At 47.7% G+C, this 15,679-nt stretch overlaps 1 protein-coding gene across 1 annotated transcript in view; it reads left to right on the top strand.

Annotated features, from left to right (window-relative positions):
- The window catches only part of IQUB (IQ motif and ubiquitin domain containing), a 60,035-nt gene that overhangs the window by 955 nt on the left and 43,401 nt on the right, over positions 1-15,679 (top strand). The window contains exons 3-6 of the mRNA XM_004707864.2: positions 1,628-1,789; positions 1,873-2,045; positions 2,440-2,595; positions 9,000-9,210. Coding sequence (XP_004707921.2) covers positions 1,628-1,789; positions 1,873-2,045; positions 2,440-2,595; positions 9,000-9,210 — 702 coding nt within the window. The remainder of the gene's footprint in view (positions 1-1,627; positions 1,790-1,872; positions 2,046-2,439; positions 2,596-8,999; positions 9,211-15,679) is intronic.

Raw genomic sequence — 15,679 nt, forward strand, 5'->3', positions numbered from 1 at the left:
TTTTGACATATAACATTTGGAGTGTGATATTGAACCATGAGTAGTATCTGCTATATTGCTAAGCATGGCAAATCCTCCCCCCCATTTTCTAATCACTAATTTTAATTTAAGAAGACCAAATACTTGAAAATTGATGTAGATTCCATCAAGACATGTTTCTGTGGCAAAATGCATCAGTCAATAAGGCTACTACACTTTTAGATGCCTTAAAACAGAGAGAGAAAATTAAAATCAATTTGTAGAATAAACTAGGATAGAGTGGCAAAAAGTGAAGCAGTACAAGATAAAAAAGTATTTTGGCACACAAAAAAATAGTTCTACTTTCTAAGGTCCACCATAAAACCAAACTCCTACTCATCGAGTCCATTCCAGCTCTTAGCAAGTCTGTAGGACACAGGATAGGGGTGCCCGTAGATTTCTAAAACTGTAAATGTGCCCATAGATTTCTAAAACTGTAAATGTTTGCAGGAGTAGAAAGCCATATCTTTCTCTCTCTCAGAAGCTGGTGGATTTGAACTACTGATCTTGTGGTTTGTAGCCACTGCATAACCCACTACACCACCAGGTCTCCTGTCTATAAAAGCCACTAAATGTAGCAATGATGTGAAATGACCATCAGTACTTGTTTAAGTCACTTGGTACTTATGGTGTAAAAACAAAGTCTGCTCTGATTTATTGTAAAAATTGCTCCTAGTGGACTTAAGTAACCACTGTTTGAGAAGTTTAGGAGGATAAACAAAGTATAATTCACACAGAGACATAAAGGTGCCATTAACTCCACATGCAGTTACAAATTCAGCATTCTAACCATGATCTATCTACCTTCCCCCTGACGCACCCCCACCCCCCCACCCCCTGCCCCCAGTCCCAAGCTGATAGTTATCACTATCTTAAAAAAAAAAAAATCTCACTGATGTTGTATGGTTCCAAAGTCATAGCCACTCTATGTAGGGTTTTTGGGGCTGTCAATCTTTATGGGAACAGGCAGCCTCATCTTTCTCCTGAAGAGCGGCTAGGGGATTTGAACCGCCAACCTTCTGGCTAGCAGTCCAATGCTTTACCTGACGGCGCCACCATGCCACCTTAGCATGAATGAATTTGTATCTGTTTCAGTTATAGAAAGAGAAGGAAATGGGTTCCTTGGAATTCTGAGTCTGCTTTCTGTACCTAGGGAGAGATATTAAAAAACAACAACAACCACACTTCCCCAATGTTGTTATGTGCTATGCTTCAATAGAATACGTCCTGGCTTTTTCTAGAGTGGAGTTTTAGAATAAGATTCTGCTCATATTGTAGAGTGTGCTGTTATTTTCAAACATCTACAGAGCTGCATGGCTTTTACATATTTGCATTTACCAAGTGGTGAGGAATGCAGTTTCCTTTCTTTATACTGTTGCCTTCTTGCCCCACGCTCTCCTTGGCACTGGGGAGATCCATGTACTGGCATTGCGGTCAGAGGTGGAAACCACTGATATTATATTTGGTATTAACTGATATGCCTTCATACAAGCACCCTACCCTTGATACTTTCCATCCTCTTAAAATGAGTATGTGTATACACATATACACACCCGTTATTTATTTATCATGAAACTTACTATCACCTTTCTCTCTCCTTTTTTTCAAGGAATAATTCTTAAAAACCACGAGAGCCTTCTCCATCATGGCATTAGGCCCCGGGCGGTTGTACAAATAGAAATCACTTCTAAAAACCCAGATCTATATCCCATCAAACGAATAGCTGCCCTGCGTGAAAGTTCTCAAATCATAGCTGTCAGAGTCGAAACTGGTGAGTTCTTTGATAGATCTGGGATACAGCATGTCAGAGCCTCCCTAGGTGAACTTTGACTCATCTTGGTCTTCTCTCCTCAGCCGTTGATCAGTACCAGGAGGTACCTGTGGAGATTGTAAAATCGGACTTTCACAAACCATTTCTCGGTGGATTCCGACATAAGGTCACAGGAATAGAATATCATAATGCTGGGACGCAGACTCTCCCTAAAAAGATTCCTGCGAAAAACACCGTGTTTTGCAGGGAGACCCAGGTAACACTCGCACTTTTCCTTTTGGTTTCTGAAGCTATCGAACCAAGGATGTCGTTGTACGATCAGAGTTTATCAAATGACATTCTTCTAAATGGTTAGACAGCACTGGAGGCAGTACGTAAGGGGAGGAAGACGGGGCTGCCGACTCCTGTGAAGAGCTACTGTCTCGGAAAGCCACAGGGGCCGTGCTCCCCTGTCCTACGGGGTGGCTGTGTGTCGTGCTCCCCTGTCCTACGGGGTGGCTGTGTGTCGGCATGGACTCGCAGCAGTGAGCTTGGTTTTGGCTTTGAGGTAATAAGTGACATGAACTTAAATCTGTAGGGAAATAAGTCTTTGACTCATTGGTGTTTGCAAATCACGGATGCTTGTTTCAATTTTTCCGATTTTCCTTTAGACCGTTCAGGAGAGAAAAAAGCTCCAACAAACGGTAAACACAACATCGACACAGATGACTAAAATCGGTGTGTACGTGTCAAATATGACTGACAAGCTGGTCACCCCGGGAAAATATTTCACAGCAGCGGAATACCACGCTGAAAGACTGCAGGCGGTAAGAAGGCTTGTCTTGCGGCTGACTCCCACGCGTCGAGTAGACAGGCCGTTTGCTCTGTGTCCGTGTCTGAGCCTGTGTGTCCCTCCCCAAACCTCATTACGCTGGACAACACGACCCGGTGGGTTCAGCTCCATTTCACTGTAATAACAGCCGTCTTTGCCTCCAGTCTCCTCCTGGGATGAAGAAGACACTTCCTCAAATCCCAAGTTCTGTTTGCCTCAGCCGCCCGTTCCCTCCTCCTGCTTCTTTTGCTCATAGCGTTTGCAGTGCAGCGCTCACTATTTGTTGCACGTCATTCTGATTTCAGTCGAGATGATGGATCATTTTGCAGTCTTTCTTGCCATCTCATTCTGTGTGTTCTTACTGCTCATTCGTTTTTAAACTTGTTATTGTCACTTCGATGGGGCTTCACGTATCAGATCCTAATTTTTGTATTCTCCAATGTTAGCAATTTGTCAGCCACCCATTAGCTTGCCATGCGTCCTACCCTTCCCACCCCTGCCATCTCCTTGTCATCGGCTATTATGTTCCCCTTCATCAAGTTGACCCCTGTCAACTCTCTACCCCGTTACTTCCTCTTGCCTGCTTTTCCTTCCCACCTCTGGTAACCATCAAAGCCTGCTTCTTTGGGTCTGATAACCTTTATCTTGTGGCTTTTTCAAAAATGCCGGTAGTCCCATACAGCATTTGCCCTCCTGTGTTTGACTCACTTCACTCGGCATGAAATCCTCCAAATCCATCCATGTCTTGAGGTGTGTCACAGTTTCATCATTGGTCTGTAGTGACGCAGAGTATTCCATTGTGTGTGTATCATAGTTTGCCGTTTATCCAAAGTGATGGGCTGTTCGGTTGGTTCCCTCTTGCGATTGTGAACAGTGCTGACATGAACGTGGGTGTGCATGTGGCCGCTTGTGCTTTGATCCTTATTTCTTTAGGGTACGTACCAAGCAGAGGGATGGCTGGCTTCTAAGGTATTTCTAGTCCAGGTTGTTTGAGGAAGCATATTTCCTACCACAGTGTTTGCACACTTGCCAGTCATTCTTGTTGTTTGATTAGCCCTTAATTTATTAGCAGTTCCTTCAATGTATTGGTGTGGTTCAACTGTTCATTCTCATCTTTTATTCTCAAAACTAAGCAGTAGATTCTTTATTTTTATTTGTCAAATGGTTACTTAAAAATTTCCACACATGAAATATTTACATATCAGATGTGTATTTAGTTAAGCTCCATTAGGTCCTCATACAAAGTCAAGAACTTTTCTTAATTTTCGTCCCTTCTTCCCTGCAAGCTAGGGAAGCTTGTTCCGCTCTCTAGGATAGAGATGGGCGGCCCAGGGGCTGCCTCGATGGACTTGCGCACTAGAACACCTGGGAGCATGGCCCGGCACCAGCAGGGCGTGCTTTGCTGGGCACAGCTCACTATGGGTGGGAAGCCACTGGACGGCACCTAACAGCCACAACAACACAGGGTAGTAACACATCACATGCCATTATGATTTCAGATTGTTGTGTTATATATTTTCACTCATAGAACATGTATTTTAAAAATCAGAATGCATTTATCATCCCTCTTTGTGAGATTTTTGCTTCCTGCTATCGTTTCCCCCCTCAGATATATTGTCCCCGTGGGAGAAACCCGTCTCGAGTTGATTCCGATTCATAGCCACCCTTTAGACAGCGCAGAGCGGCCCACAGGATTTCCAAAGCTGTCATCTTCACGGAAGCAGACTGCCACGCCTGTCTCCCACAGGGCGGCTGGTGTTTCGAACTGCACACCTTTCAGTTAACAGCCCAACACCTACACCACCAGAGCTCCTGACTTGAACATTTTCCCTGCTGGAACGTTTTTATCCCACCCCTGCCCCGAGATTTTCCTCGCAGCAAAGCCATCCAAGTCCTCACTGCCCTAAGCCCTTCTGCGGAATTTCAGTTTGTGTGGGTGTCAGAAGTTAGCTTCAACCTTCTTTCGAAAATAACTTTCCTCCTAACTTTGATGCTATTTCTGATGAAGGGTTTGATGTTAACTCATTTCTTCTTTTCTTTTTCTTCCCCGGAAGCTTTTAGGATTTCCATTTTGTCCCTGGCATGTTGAAACTTCACTGTCATGGGTTTGAGACTGGTTGGGCTCTTGCTGTCTGAACACTCCTGTCTTCCTTTCCATTTAGAAAAGATTCTTGTGGGGTTTTTTTTAGGACTACAAAGCCTTAGAAATACTTAATTTTATTTGTATTGTTAATTGGGATTTAATACATATGTCGTACTATTCCACAGTTCAATAACATCCATCACAATTGCACAATTGTTTGGAGTCATTTCCCTAATCAACTTTCTTCACCCTGTCTGTTGGCACTTGTACCAGACATTATTTGGGAATGTCTGGATGAATCTTCCTTGTCTTTTTTAACTTTCTTTCTTTTAAAAGAAATCATTTTGACCTTCGCCTTGCATTCTAAAGGGTTTCTCACATGACTTTTCAGTTTGTGAATTCTCTTTGTGTTCTGCACATCTGCTGACAGTAGACTGGATTCATCAGAATTCGTGTCCCACCGACAGCCACCGTTCTCCTCTCGGTTGTCACAGAGCTGTGACACCGCTGTGCACACCGCTGACCCCGTGAAGACATTTCATCGTAGCTGTCTTGTATCGTACACGTCAGGTGTGTGACCGAGACCTGGACAACGGGAGGAAAAGGACCGGCACGTGTGCCACTCTGGGTATTGGGAGCAATTGGGTCTCGAGTCTTCTGTTCTCCTCCGCTTTTCCTGGGCATCTGGGATTCACACACAGGAAGCCCTTCCAGAGCTAGACTGCTGCTAAAACCCGTCTTTTAAGTCTGTGTGTTTGATGCCTCGTTACCGCACTTGAGCTAATACCCAGTCTCGAGGTTGTTCATTTTTTAACAATAAAAATAAGAATTCTAGTCGTCACAAGCTTTTGCTTGTGCTTTTATAGTGATTTCATCGCTTGTCCTTTCTGTCTGAGAATGCTGACCGTGGCTACTGCGGTCTTGTTTGCTTTGCTCTAGCAGAGTGCGCAGAGAACTTCAGCATACATCCGAGTCCCCTCAAGGGAGGGCTTTGCTAACTATACTATCAAGTAGTGCGCTTTGCCCCCGAGTTTCTGATTCAATCGGTGTGGAGACTCAGTCTGCCATCCTGACTTAGTCACCCTCTGGGACAGGGTAGAACCGCCCCTGTGATTTGGTTTTCTGAGACTGCGACTATGGGAGCAGACTACCTCAGCTACCCCCCACCCCCACCCCGTTACAGAGCACCTGGCTGGTTCTAATTGCTGACCTTGGTGTTACAAGCCCGATGTATAACTCACTGCACCACCAGGGCTCCTTAGGCCTGGGGTCGGGCCTGAGAGCCTGCATTTCTAGTAGTTTTCCAGAGGATGCTAACCTGCTAGTTGGGGAAATGATACTTCAACGATTCTGTTTCCCATCCCCTGCCCTTCTGGGCTTCGGGGGAGGGAGGAGCTTTCCATTTTGTTGGCTCTTGTCAAATGTTCGTCTGTCCTCAGGTGCATGGTCCCAGGGAATGAATTATACATTGCTAACGTTCAGTATACCGGCAGCATGTGTGTTTACCACAGTTTGACCCCCACAGTCGCAGGTGATGGATGAGGCTGATCCCGGGAGGAGCTAGTTGTCTGGATAAGGGGAACATCTAGCTGTCCAGGGCGTTACCAGCTTTTGGGGACATTAAGGACTCTTGCCTGGGTGTCTTGTGCCTAAATGTTTTAGAGGGGCCTGTCTTTCTTGTGTTTATCCAGCAGTCACCTGAAGACTGTGTCCCCGCTCCCCTACTTTGTGTCAAGCATTCCTCAGTTCAGGGGCTCACAGCAGCCCTGGAGCCATTTCTGAAAACCCTAACTTGCTTCTCTGGGGTGTGCTTGGACTAAAGGGCCTTCAGCAACTGACTCCATCCAACTCTTTTCTTGAGGGGGTTCTTTAAAGTTTTTATTCCTGGTGGGGGGGTGGCCTTTGGTATGATCCAGGTTCTTTATTGGCATCTTTCTGATGGAATGTTCTGCATTTATCCGGCTGAGTGTGAAGGAAGAGGATGTGGCAGCCTCTGTTCCTGTCTGGATGGCAGACTCAGTGAGCTGTATTGCAAACTCTTGGAGGGTCAAGTACAGTGCCCGGGCCCTTCGACAGGACTGATAACCCTCAAAGTGAAATCAGTCCCTTTCTGTTTTCTGAAGCCTCCCTTTGGCTCACCCTGCCTTCGAGCACTCCCACGTAGTTTAGCCACAGTGAGTTTGGGAAATCCAGTTTTGTTATAAGCATGAGCCTAAGCTAATGATAACTAAGAGAAGCTAGACAAGGAATGTTCATAACAACAACGAATATTTACTGGGGACTTGTGGTGGCATTGTGGTTGGTGATGCACTGGGCTGCTAATTGACGGGTCAGCAGTTTGAAACCACCAGCCCCTCCACGGGAGAAAGACGAGGCTTATCTGCTCCTACGAAGAGTTACAGGCCCAGAAACCCACAGGGACAGTTCTACCCTGCTCTTGCAGGGGCGCCGTGAGTCAGAATCAACTGGATGGCAGCGAGTTTGGTTTGGGTTTGAGTTTGTGATAGTCCTGACGCTGGGCTAAGCACTTTGCCTGCCTACTGCTATGGCCACTGCTTCACAGAAAGAGGCACCTGAGAAGGCAAGCGACTGAGCCCAGATCACCCACTAGTGAGTTGCAGAGTGGAGATTCAAACTAGTTTACTGCAGAGCCTGCACTGTTAGGCGTTATACTGGTTGTCCCTCTCACCTCTCAAACCCTGTAACTCCCTTGAATGGGCCATTGGTTGCTTTCAAAGTTAAATAGCTACAGTGTTCCTTATTGAAGGGCTTTGGGTTGTGGTGTATTGTTAGGTTCTAGTGTATTGAGAATATCTGACTTGGAATTAAAACTAGACTCAAAAAAAGATTTTTTTTTCTCAATAGAAATTTAAATCTTTTTTGTTTGTTTTATTTTATTTTTATTAATCATTTTATTGGGGGGGTTCTTACAGATCCTATAAAAATCCATAATTCAACTGTATTTTGCACACTTAGACATATGTTGCCATCATAATTTCCAAAACATTTTATGTCAACTTGAACCCTTGGTATCAGCTTCTCTTTTTTTCCCCCTCCCTCTCCCACCCTCCTGAATCCTTGATGAATTATATATTATTATTTTAATTTCTCATCTTACACTACCTGTTGTCTCCCTTCACCCAAATTTCTATTATTTGTCCTCCTGGGGGTGGGGGTTGTATATCCAAACTTTTGATCAGTTCTTCTCCCCCCCCCTCCCATCCCCACCACCCCGCCTTCCTTCCTGATATTATCGCTACTCTCACTACTGTTCCTGAGGGGTTTATCTGTCCTGGATTCCATGTGTCAAGAGCTTTTATCTGTACCAATGTAAATACTCTGGTCTAGCCGGATTTGTAAGATAGGACTGGGGTCATGATAGTGGGGTGGGGAGGGAAGAAGCATTAAAGAACTAGAGCAGTGGTTCTCAACCTTCCTAATGCCACCACCCTTTAATACAGTTCCTCATGTTGTGGTGATCCCCCCAACCATAAAATTATTTTCATTGCTACTTCATAATTGTAGTTTTGCTACTGTTATGAATCAGGTGACCCTGTGAAAGGGTCGTTCAACTCCCAAAGGGGTCATGACCCACAGGTTGAGAACTGCTGAACTAGAGGAATGTTATGTTTCACCCGTGCTATACTTCACCCTGGTTGACTCATCCCTTCCTTGTGATCCTTCTGTGAAGGGATGTCTAATTGTCTACAGATGGGCTTTGGGTTTCCACTTTGACCCACCTCATTCGCATCAATACAATTGTTTTGGATCTTTTGATACCTGATACCGATCACATTGACACCTTATAATCACACAGGCTGGTGTGCTTCTTCCATGTGGGCTTTGTTTCTTCTCTGCTAGATGGCTGCTTGTTTAACTTCAAGCCTGAGACACTGTATCTTTTGGCACCATCAGCTTCCTTCACCACATTTGCTTAGGCACCCATTTTGTCTTCAGCGATCGTGTCTGGAAGGTGAGTATCAAAGAGTGCCAGGTTATTAGAACAAAGTGTTCTTGTGTTTAGGGAGTCCTTGAGTAGCGGCCCAAAGTCCGTCTGCTATTATAATACTTTGCATATAAATAACATGTACATTGACCTATATCCCTATCATTATAAACTGATATATCTATATATTTATGTGCCTATACCTATAAATAGCCCTTGCCTCCTGTTTCTTTGCTCTCCTTCCCTTCTTCTTCCTCCTGTCCCCTGCTCACGCTCACACTGCACGTGGCTCTCGGTAGTTTAGTCTTGCCTTTTTGCATTGATGGAAAGCTCACCACAGCCTTCTCGGTTTCCCTGCATTTCACGTCAGGTCTTGGTGCTGCAGACTCACTACAGGCGGTGGCGTGCTAAAATGGTTGTCGAGGAGTTACGAAGACAGAAGAAGTTGAGGATGGAGTGGGAATTGCAAGAAGAACTGAGGAAGAGGAGAGAAAAGGAAGAGTGGATGAGAATGGACTACTACCGGAGGCATAACCCTAAAGTACGGGAAGATTTTGAACTCCTTTATAACGCGCTGGAACGTAAGTTTGATGCCGGCTTCGCATACAATTTGCATTTTTGAATTACTACTTTTCATGAGTAGGGAGACTGGGTTATACCAAAGACAAAAGAAAGGCTTTGCTGTTTTAGGAAGATGTACTGTGCCTCAAATTCAAGTACCAAAGACATGAATGACTTCTTACCATTGGGATAAGAATGAAGGCAGAATGAAGTGGGTTAAACTTTGACATTCATAATTAATAGATAAAATGTGCACACGGCCCAGCAGATGTGACCATTTTCATATGTTATCTCCCTTGATCCTCATCCCTGGGAGATAAAGAGATGATTGTCCCTACCAGTTCTCTGGTTTGAGAATTGGTGCAGGCATAGTTGAATTTAATCCTGCCAGCCAGCCATCTGGCGCCTCCTGCTCCTCAGCGGATGCCTTGTCTCTCTGCACGTTGACTTTTACCTACTACTTCTTAGAGCGTGGCTCCTAGTCACTGACGCCTTGAAAGCTTCTGTTACTTGGACACTTGAAGCAGTCCCTCCTTAGGGTATTGAATACATGGCTCCTCATCCCAGAATCCTCTCCCCACTGCCCACCTTCCAGACTCGGCTGAAATATCACTTCCACAAAGGCTTTTGGGAATGACATATAATTTGAATTGGTGGTGCTGGGCATTAAGCACAGGACTACTAATTGTAAGGTTGGTGGTTTGAACCTACCAGCCATGCCATGGGAGAAAGATGAGGCTGTCAGCCCCTGGAGAGACTGCCAGTCTGGGAAACCCTCAGGGACCGTCCTCCTGTCCCCTGTTAGCTGGAATGGACATGAGAGCATGGGTTTAATCACCTGAATATCCCACGGACTTCGAATGCTCCTACTTGCACTCCGTCACATGCTCCTTCCTGTCACATGCTTAGCCCACAGTGCCACCAAGGCCCCTTACTTGGGTCGCTGTGCCTGCTACACCAGAAGGAACAGTCACAAATGAGTGCGCTACCTCCCTGGATGCCTGAAAGTGGTGACGTTGTGTGAGGGCATTACGCATGCCGTCTCGCGATGACGTGCAGGACTTTTAGAAATAAGACGTAGCCTCACGCCTTACTTCAGTTGAGCAGGAAAATGAATCCGAGGAAATATATTCTTAGACCTCTCTTCGATCACCCATAAGAGTCATGTAAGCACCTTTTCTTACTATAGCCTTGTGTACATCGGATTTGTGGATGTCACTACGTGGTCTTTTCTATCACCCAGATCAGGCTTTCCTCTCTAGTTTAATACATTCCTAGTGTCCGAGATTGGGCCCCTTTAAATCTCAATCTAGCACCATGCTGTTTACTGAGGATCTAAGCCTGACCGGGTCTACCCAGCAGCGTGAACCAAATTGCTCCGAGTGACGGCTCAAAGTGTTGACAGCAGGGCTCACGACTGCACGCAGTCTGGATGGCTGCTTCCCCTTTGTCTGACTCGTTGACCTCTGGAAAGCGGTTCTCTGCTCCCCGAGTGTCATTTCTCCTTGAACTTTCTCTGTCAGAAGTGTCAGCTGGCTGACAGAGGGCACTCACTGTCAGCCAGGCCAAACTGGCAAACGTGAGACTCAAGTTCTGTTGGCTCAGAACTGGGTTCTGATCATGTTCCAAAACTCATAGATGAAGACACGCGGGACACCACCGTTGTTCTTGTCGGGTCAACAGGCCACCGTGAAAGACAAAACAAAGTCTGCTGGATGAGGTTCCGCTTCCAACCTCTCAGTGCTGTGAGCCTGGAAAAGACACCCCTCCTTTCCTCTTGCCTCTGTCTTCATCCACGAAAGGGAGCTCATCTTTTTCTGCACGTCTCCTCCAGAGAGCCCCATATAGTGCAGAAGGCACATGAAGACATGTGTAAGAGTGCTTTGTAAAGTGAGAAGCCCTACAATTTGTTCTAAAGCAAATAACGTTATCAAGCATTTCTGCATTGAAGCAGAATAGATGTATTTCATGTACGCGTGAGCACAAACAGCGAGTCGCCAGTCACTCCGAGAGGGTTGGTTGGTCTACTTGATTACGAGGTTTCAGGCACGGATCTACAGGAGACACTGGGGATCCAGGGACCTCCTGAGACTGCCTCCCCCAGGAGAGAAGGAAAAGGGGATTTATAGGGGTCTTGAGCACGGGGTAGGGGTTCAAGGTATTTCAGGAGTCTCTGCAAGTCGGGCTGCTAGCCATAATAAGATCAGCAGTTGGAAGCCACCAGCCACGCCTCAGGAGAAAGACAAGGCTTTCGACTCCCTTAGAGAGTCAGGCCTGTAACCGAGTACCTTTCTAGTTTGTGCATCCATGCGTCCAGTGAGCCTGTACTTGGCAAAAGGTATATCGGTCACTGCCTAGCGTGGCCCTCTCGCCCCAGTTCTGGCGGTGGGACTACTGTTGGCCGCTAACACCACCTTCTGTTGCATCCCTTGCTTTTCCTTCTGTCCGCGTGTGGTTGTTGAACACATTAAAGCAACTGCGCCAAAGGCACGCGGACACTTCCCACCAGCGCTGGCAGTTTCCCCCCAGTGTTGAGGGCACTTTAAGACATGCATGTCCTGATGATGAACTGGGAGTTGTTGGGCTTTCCAGGATCTACTTAACCCGTGGGTTCAGGGTCATCTCCCATGACCTGCTTAAAAGGAAGGAAGAAAGGCTTTCTTGGGGTTGGAGGCCCTTTCTCTAACCCCAAGGAGGCCTGGTGGCACAGTGGTTATGAATTGGACTGTATTCTAAAAGGTCATCAGTTCGAAACCACCAGCTAATCTTTGGGAGAAAGATGGGGCTTTCCACTGCTGTTGGCAGGTACAGTCTGGGAACGTCACAGGGCAGTTCTACCCTGTCTTACAGGGTCACTCTGAGTCAGCATCGCCTGGATGGCAGTTTGTTTGTTTTTCCCCCTTTAACTCTATGAGTACACAGTCTTGGTACCGCTGTAGGTTCATTAGTGCCCTGGCCTGGTGTGGGCTCCATTGTCATCTCAGCACACCTGACCTCATTATTTGGATTGAGTTGGTGGAGATAGGCCCCTCATCCTCCACCTGCTCTAAGGCCACGTGCCTTTCTTTGGAGGTGAGAAGGGTACTTCATAATGGTTGAATGTTCTCTGCCGGCAGGCAGCAGAAGTGGAAGCAAATAGCTTGTCCATTTGGAGGGGGGGGTCACTACAGTGTGAAGGGAGGCTGTCTTTCCAGTTGTACAAACCCGAAGGAGGAAAGAGGTGTGTGTACAAGCCGGCCTCTCCTGGGCCCGTCTCCCTGGTTAACCGCGTTGGTACTGCCCACCCAGGGGGACTGCCCCACCTGGCTGCCTTTGACTCTGCAGCTGGAAATGGTTCCCTGTCTGGTGTGAGGAGACCAGCCCTCGGTGGTGTGTGGAGTTGGCCCTGTCTTGACTCTTGTAGCTGTGGGCATCCTCAGTGCCCCGCTGCTGGTCCCTCAGCTGCCTCCACTCCACCCCACCCCACATGGGCAAAGGGCTGCGGCCAGGAGCCAGCGCTGGTCGACCAGAGGCTCCTTGCGTCTGGCAGCACCTTCTAAGGGGCATCAACGGAAGTTTCCTGTAGGAGAGTTTCGGGCCGCCCGGAAGGCTTACTGCTTCGCTGTATCGCTGTGAGGACACGAAGGCTTGTACATGCAGCACCCTTCCCACTTGTGGTCCTCTTTGCACAGTAATTCAAGTTGTAGGAAAGTATTATGCTTGTGAGACCGATTCACTGGCCACTTTTCCTGTCGCCCAGCCCATATGTAGCGTGCCTAGTTTCATAGAAATGCCCACCCTCTTTCTTCCATTGGCCCTTTGTTCTCTCTTCTAATTGGTTAACACGCATCCCGGGGTGGTGGTAGTGGTGGTGATGGTGGTATAGACCGGTTTCCCCACTAAATTGGGATACCCTGGGTGTCTCTTTATCAGCAGTCCTGGAGCCAGGTGGAAACTCAATGGGCTTGCTTCTGTGAAACAAATGGACTCTCACGTCCTGCAAAAATCACAATTCGGTCCCACAGCCTTCAGAAATGCAATCCCGTGGGTGCCCACCAGGTGGCGGCCACACCTCGCTCTCAGTTGCCGCTCGCCCTCACATTTGCAAAGCGAAAGGAACACGCAGCACTTGTAAGGCGACCAAAGTGCCTGAAAAAGGAAGCCCCTTAAAACAGTTGTAGGGAAGGTACGGAAGACTTAGGGGTGATGCAACAGAAAATCAGAACAGAAGCAACACAAAGAAGCCCCGGGGGAATGAAATGACACTTATTCCACATGCCTCGAGACGAGAAACTGAACCTCTCACGGCAATGGCGTTGATCTGGACGCACAGGGACCCATAGGACAGGGTCGATCTGCCCCTGGGGGCTTGTGAGGCTGTCACTCTTTACCAGCATGGAAGGCCTTGTCTTTCTCCGGGGCACCGCTGGTGGCAATTTCTCACTGCTGACCCAGCTCCACTAAGCCAGATGGGACCCTCCTTGCTGGACAAGCAGACTAAGCCCTGCCCAATCTGAAAAGACAGTAGGCGCTCTCAGGCCCCCTCCTGTGCCTACCCACCCCATTCCACACCGTGGAAACAACTTCCAGCGTGTCTTGGTTCCGGAGCACCACAGAAATGGGTGTGGGGACTCACCCAGATCCCAGCCTGGAGGTGCAGCCTTGCCCCGGACCGGCTGTTGGTGACCTTCAGGGATCAACCTGCAAACGTCCGCTCCACAGCGGACTGGTGACTCTCCCAGCCTCATCTGAGACTACAACGCCGCGGGACCAACCCAAGGGCACCCAGTTTGTCCCCTCCAGTGGCAGCTTGGAGCCGATCACTCTGGGACAGGCCGGTGGGGGAGCAAGCAGGGTGAATGTTTCTCAGTATGCCCGAGACAGGGGAGCTGCAGGTCCTCCTGAGAGCGGAGAGAGAATGCGGAGCATCTTGAGCCTGGGGCAGGGCTCTGAGGGATCTCAGTAGCCTCTTCGTGTTTCTATGTCAGATGGCTGTCCCCAGCACGTCCTTGCCGCACTGTTGTCACAGGAGGCTTGTTCCTGCTGGCCTTCATCCAACAATGGGGCTGCTGGCCTTGAGGAAAGTGTGGGCAGGATTATCATGGTGACTGCTGGCTTACAGAAGGGCCACACCTCCCCCGTCCCTGTCCACGCACAGGGTTTTCATGGCTGTTGTTAGGGGCTGGTGAGTGTGTCCCGACTCATAGCTATCTTCCCCCCCCCCCCCCCCCCCCCCCCCCCCCCCCCCCCCCCCCCCCCCCCCCCCCCCCCCCCCCCCCCCCCCCCCCCCCCCTTCCCCCCCCCCCCACTCCCCCCAAAGAAACGCAGCCTGGTCCGGCACCACCCTCACCATCAGGTTTTATGTGAAGGAAGACAAAAGCGAACCAGTGCAATTGACTCTGACAGAGACATCTCTTGGTTTCCTTCCAGCAATAACACTCTACATCAGAACTCCAGACTCCATCCTTTTACAATTTTGTTTCATCATGATTAGAGCGTCTGGTTCACAAGTTCAACAATTTATACGTTTTCCTCGATTTGCTAGTATTATTTCATTTCTTATCTCTATAGCTCCCGTTTTTTGAAACCACTGCCCCCTTGTGGCCCAATTGCAGCTTGAACTACAACTCAAAATGTTTTCTCGCCAACTCCTGGTGGCATAATGGGTTATGTGCTGGGGTGATACCTGCAAGGTGGGCCGTTCAAACCCACCAGCCACAGAGGGGGACAATGAGGCTTTCTGCCCACGTGAAGTTGTACAGCCTCTGAAACCCTCGGGAGTCCTTTCACTCCTGTTTACAGGGTGGCTGTGAGCCAGGATCCACTCGCTGGCAGTGGTGTTTGTTATTGTTCTGTAATTCGTGACAAAATGGAATCAAGTTATGAGAACACATTTTAACTGTACGGGAGGGCTTCCAAAAGTACATGGGAAAAGCCCGTTAAATTTTAATTCCATTTACTCCCAAAGTTTTTCAAACCCATTCATGTCATTTGCTAAAGTCAAGATGATCTCCAAGCAGCACTTTGTGATTCTTATGTCTTTTAAAAAATTCTTGTTGCGTATGGAACCTTGGATGAATCTGGAATTCTCTCTAGGGCCAATCGTTGAAAAAGATTTAAGTGCTAAGTAATTGGAGACGGATGTATTTCTGCAGGACTACCCAAGAAGTGAGAGAAGACACCCTATAGGCTCCAGCTACCAACCCAAGCCTGCTTACCAGTTTTAATAAGAAGAATAGGGTGCCAACAGAGAAATGAAAGGAGTCATTGGGGATGAATTCTTCAAAGTGACTGAGGTAGTTTATTGTGCCAACCTGGCCAATAAACACAATAAAAGGCGGAGGGATAAATGACTCGGTGAGCCTCGACTTTTGAGTTCTCGGGTCTCTTGCTTTGTGATGGTCAGACCAGGGAGCAGCTGCCTTAGCCAGTTCCCTGCTTCAGCTGGCAAGGCTCACTTTCTGTAAGACATCCCCAAGGAGAATCCGCATGGAGTTACTCTGATGCAGC

Source organism: Echinops telfairi, unplaced genomic scaffold (genome assembly GCF_000313985.2).
Source record: "Echinops telfairi isolate 266 unplaced genomic scaffold, ASM31398v2 ScPeMD7_23;HRSCAF=83, whole genome shotgun sequence".
In the NCBI taxonomy this organism is placed as follows: Eukaryota; Metazoa; Chordata; class Mammalia; order Afrosoricida; family Tenrecidae; genus Echinops; species Echinops telfairi.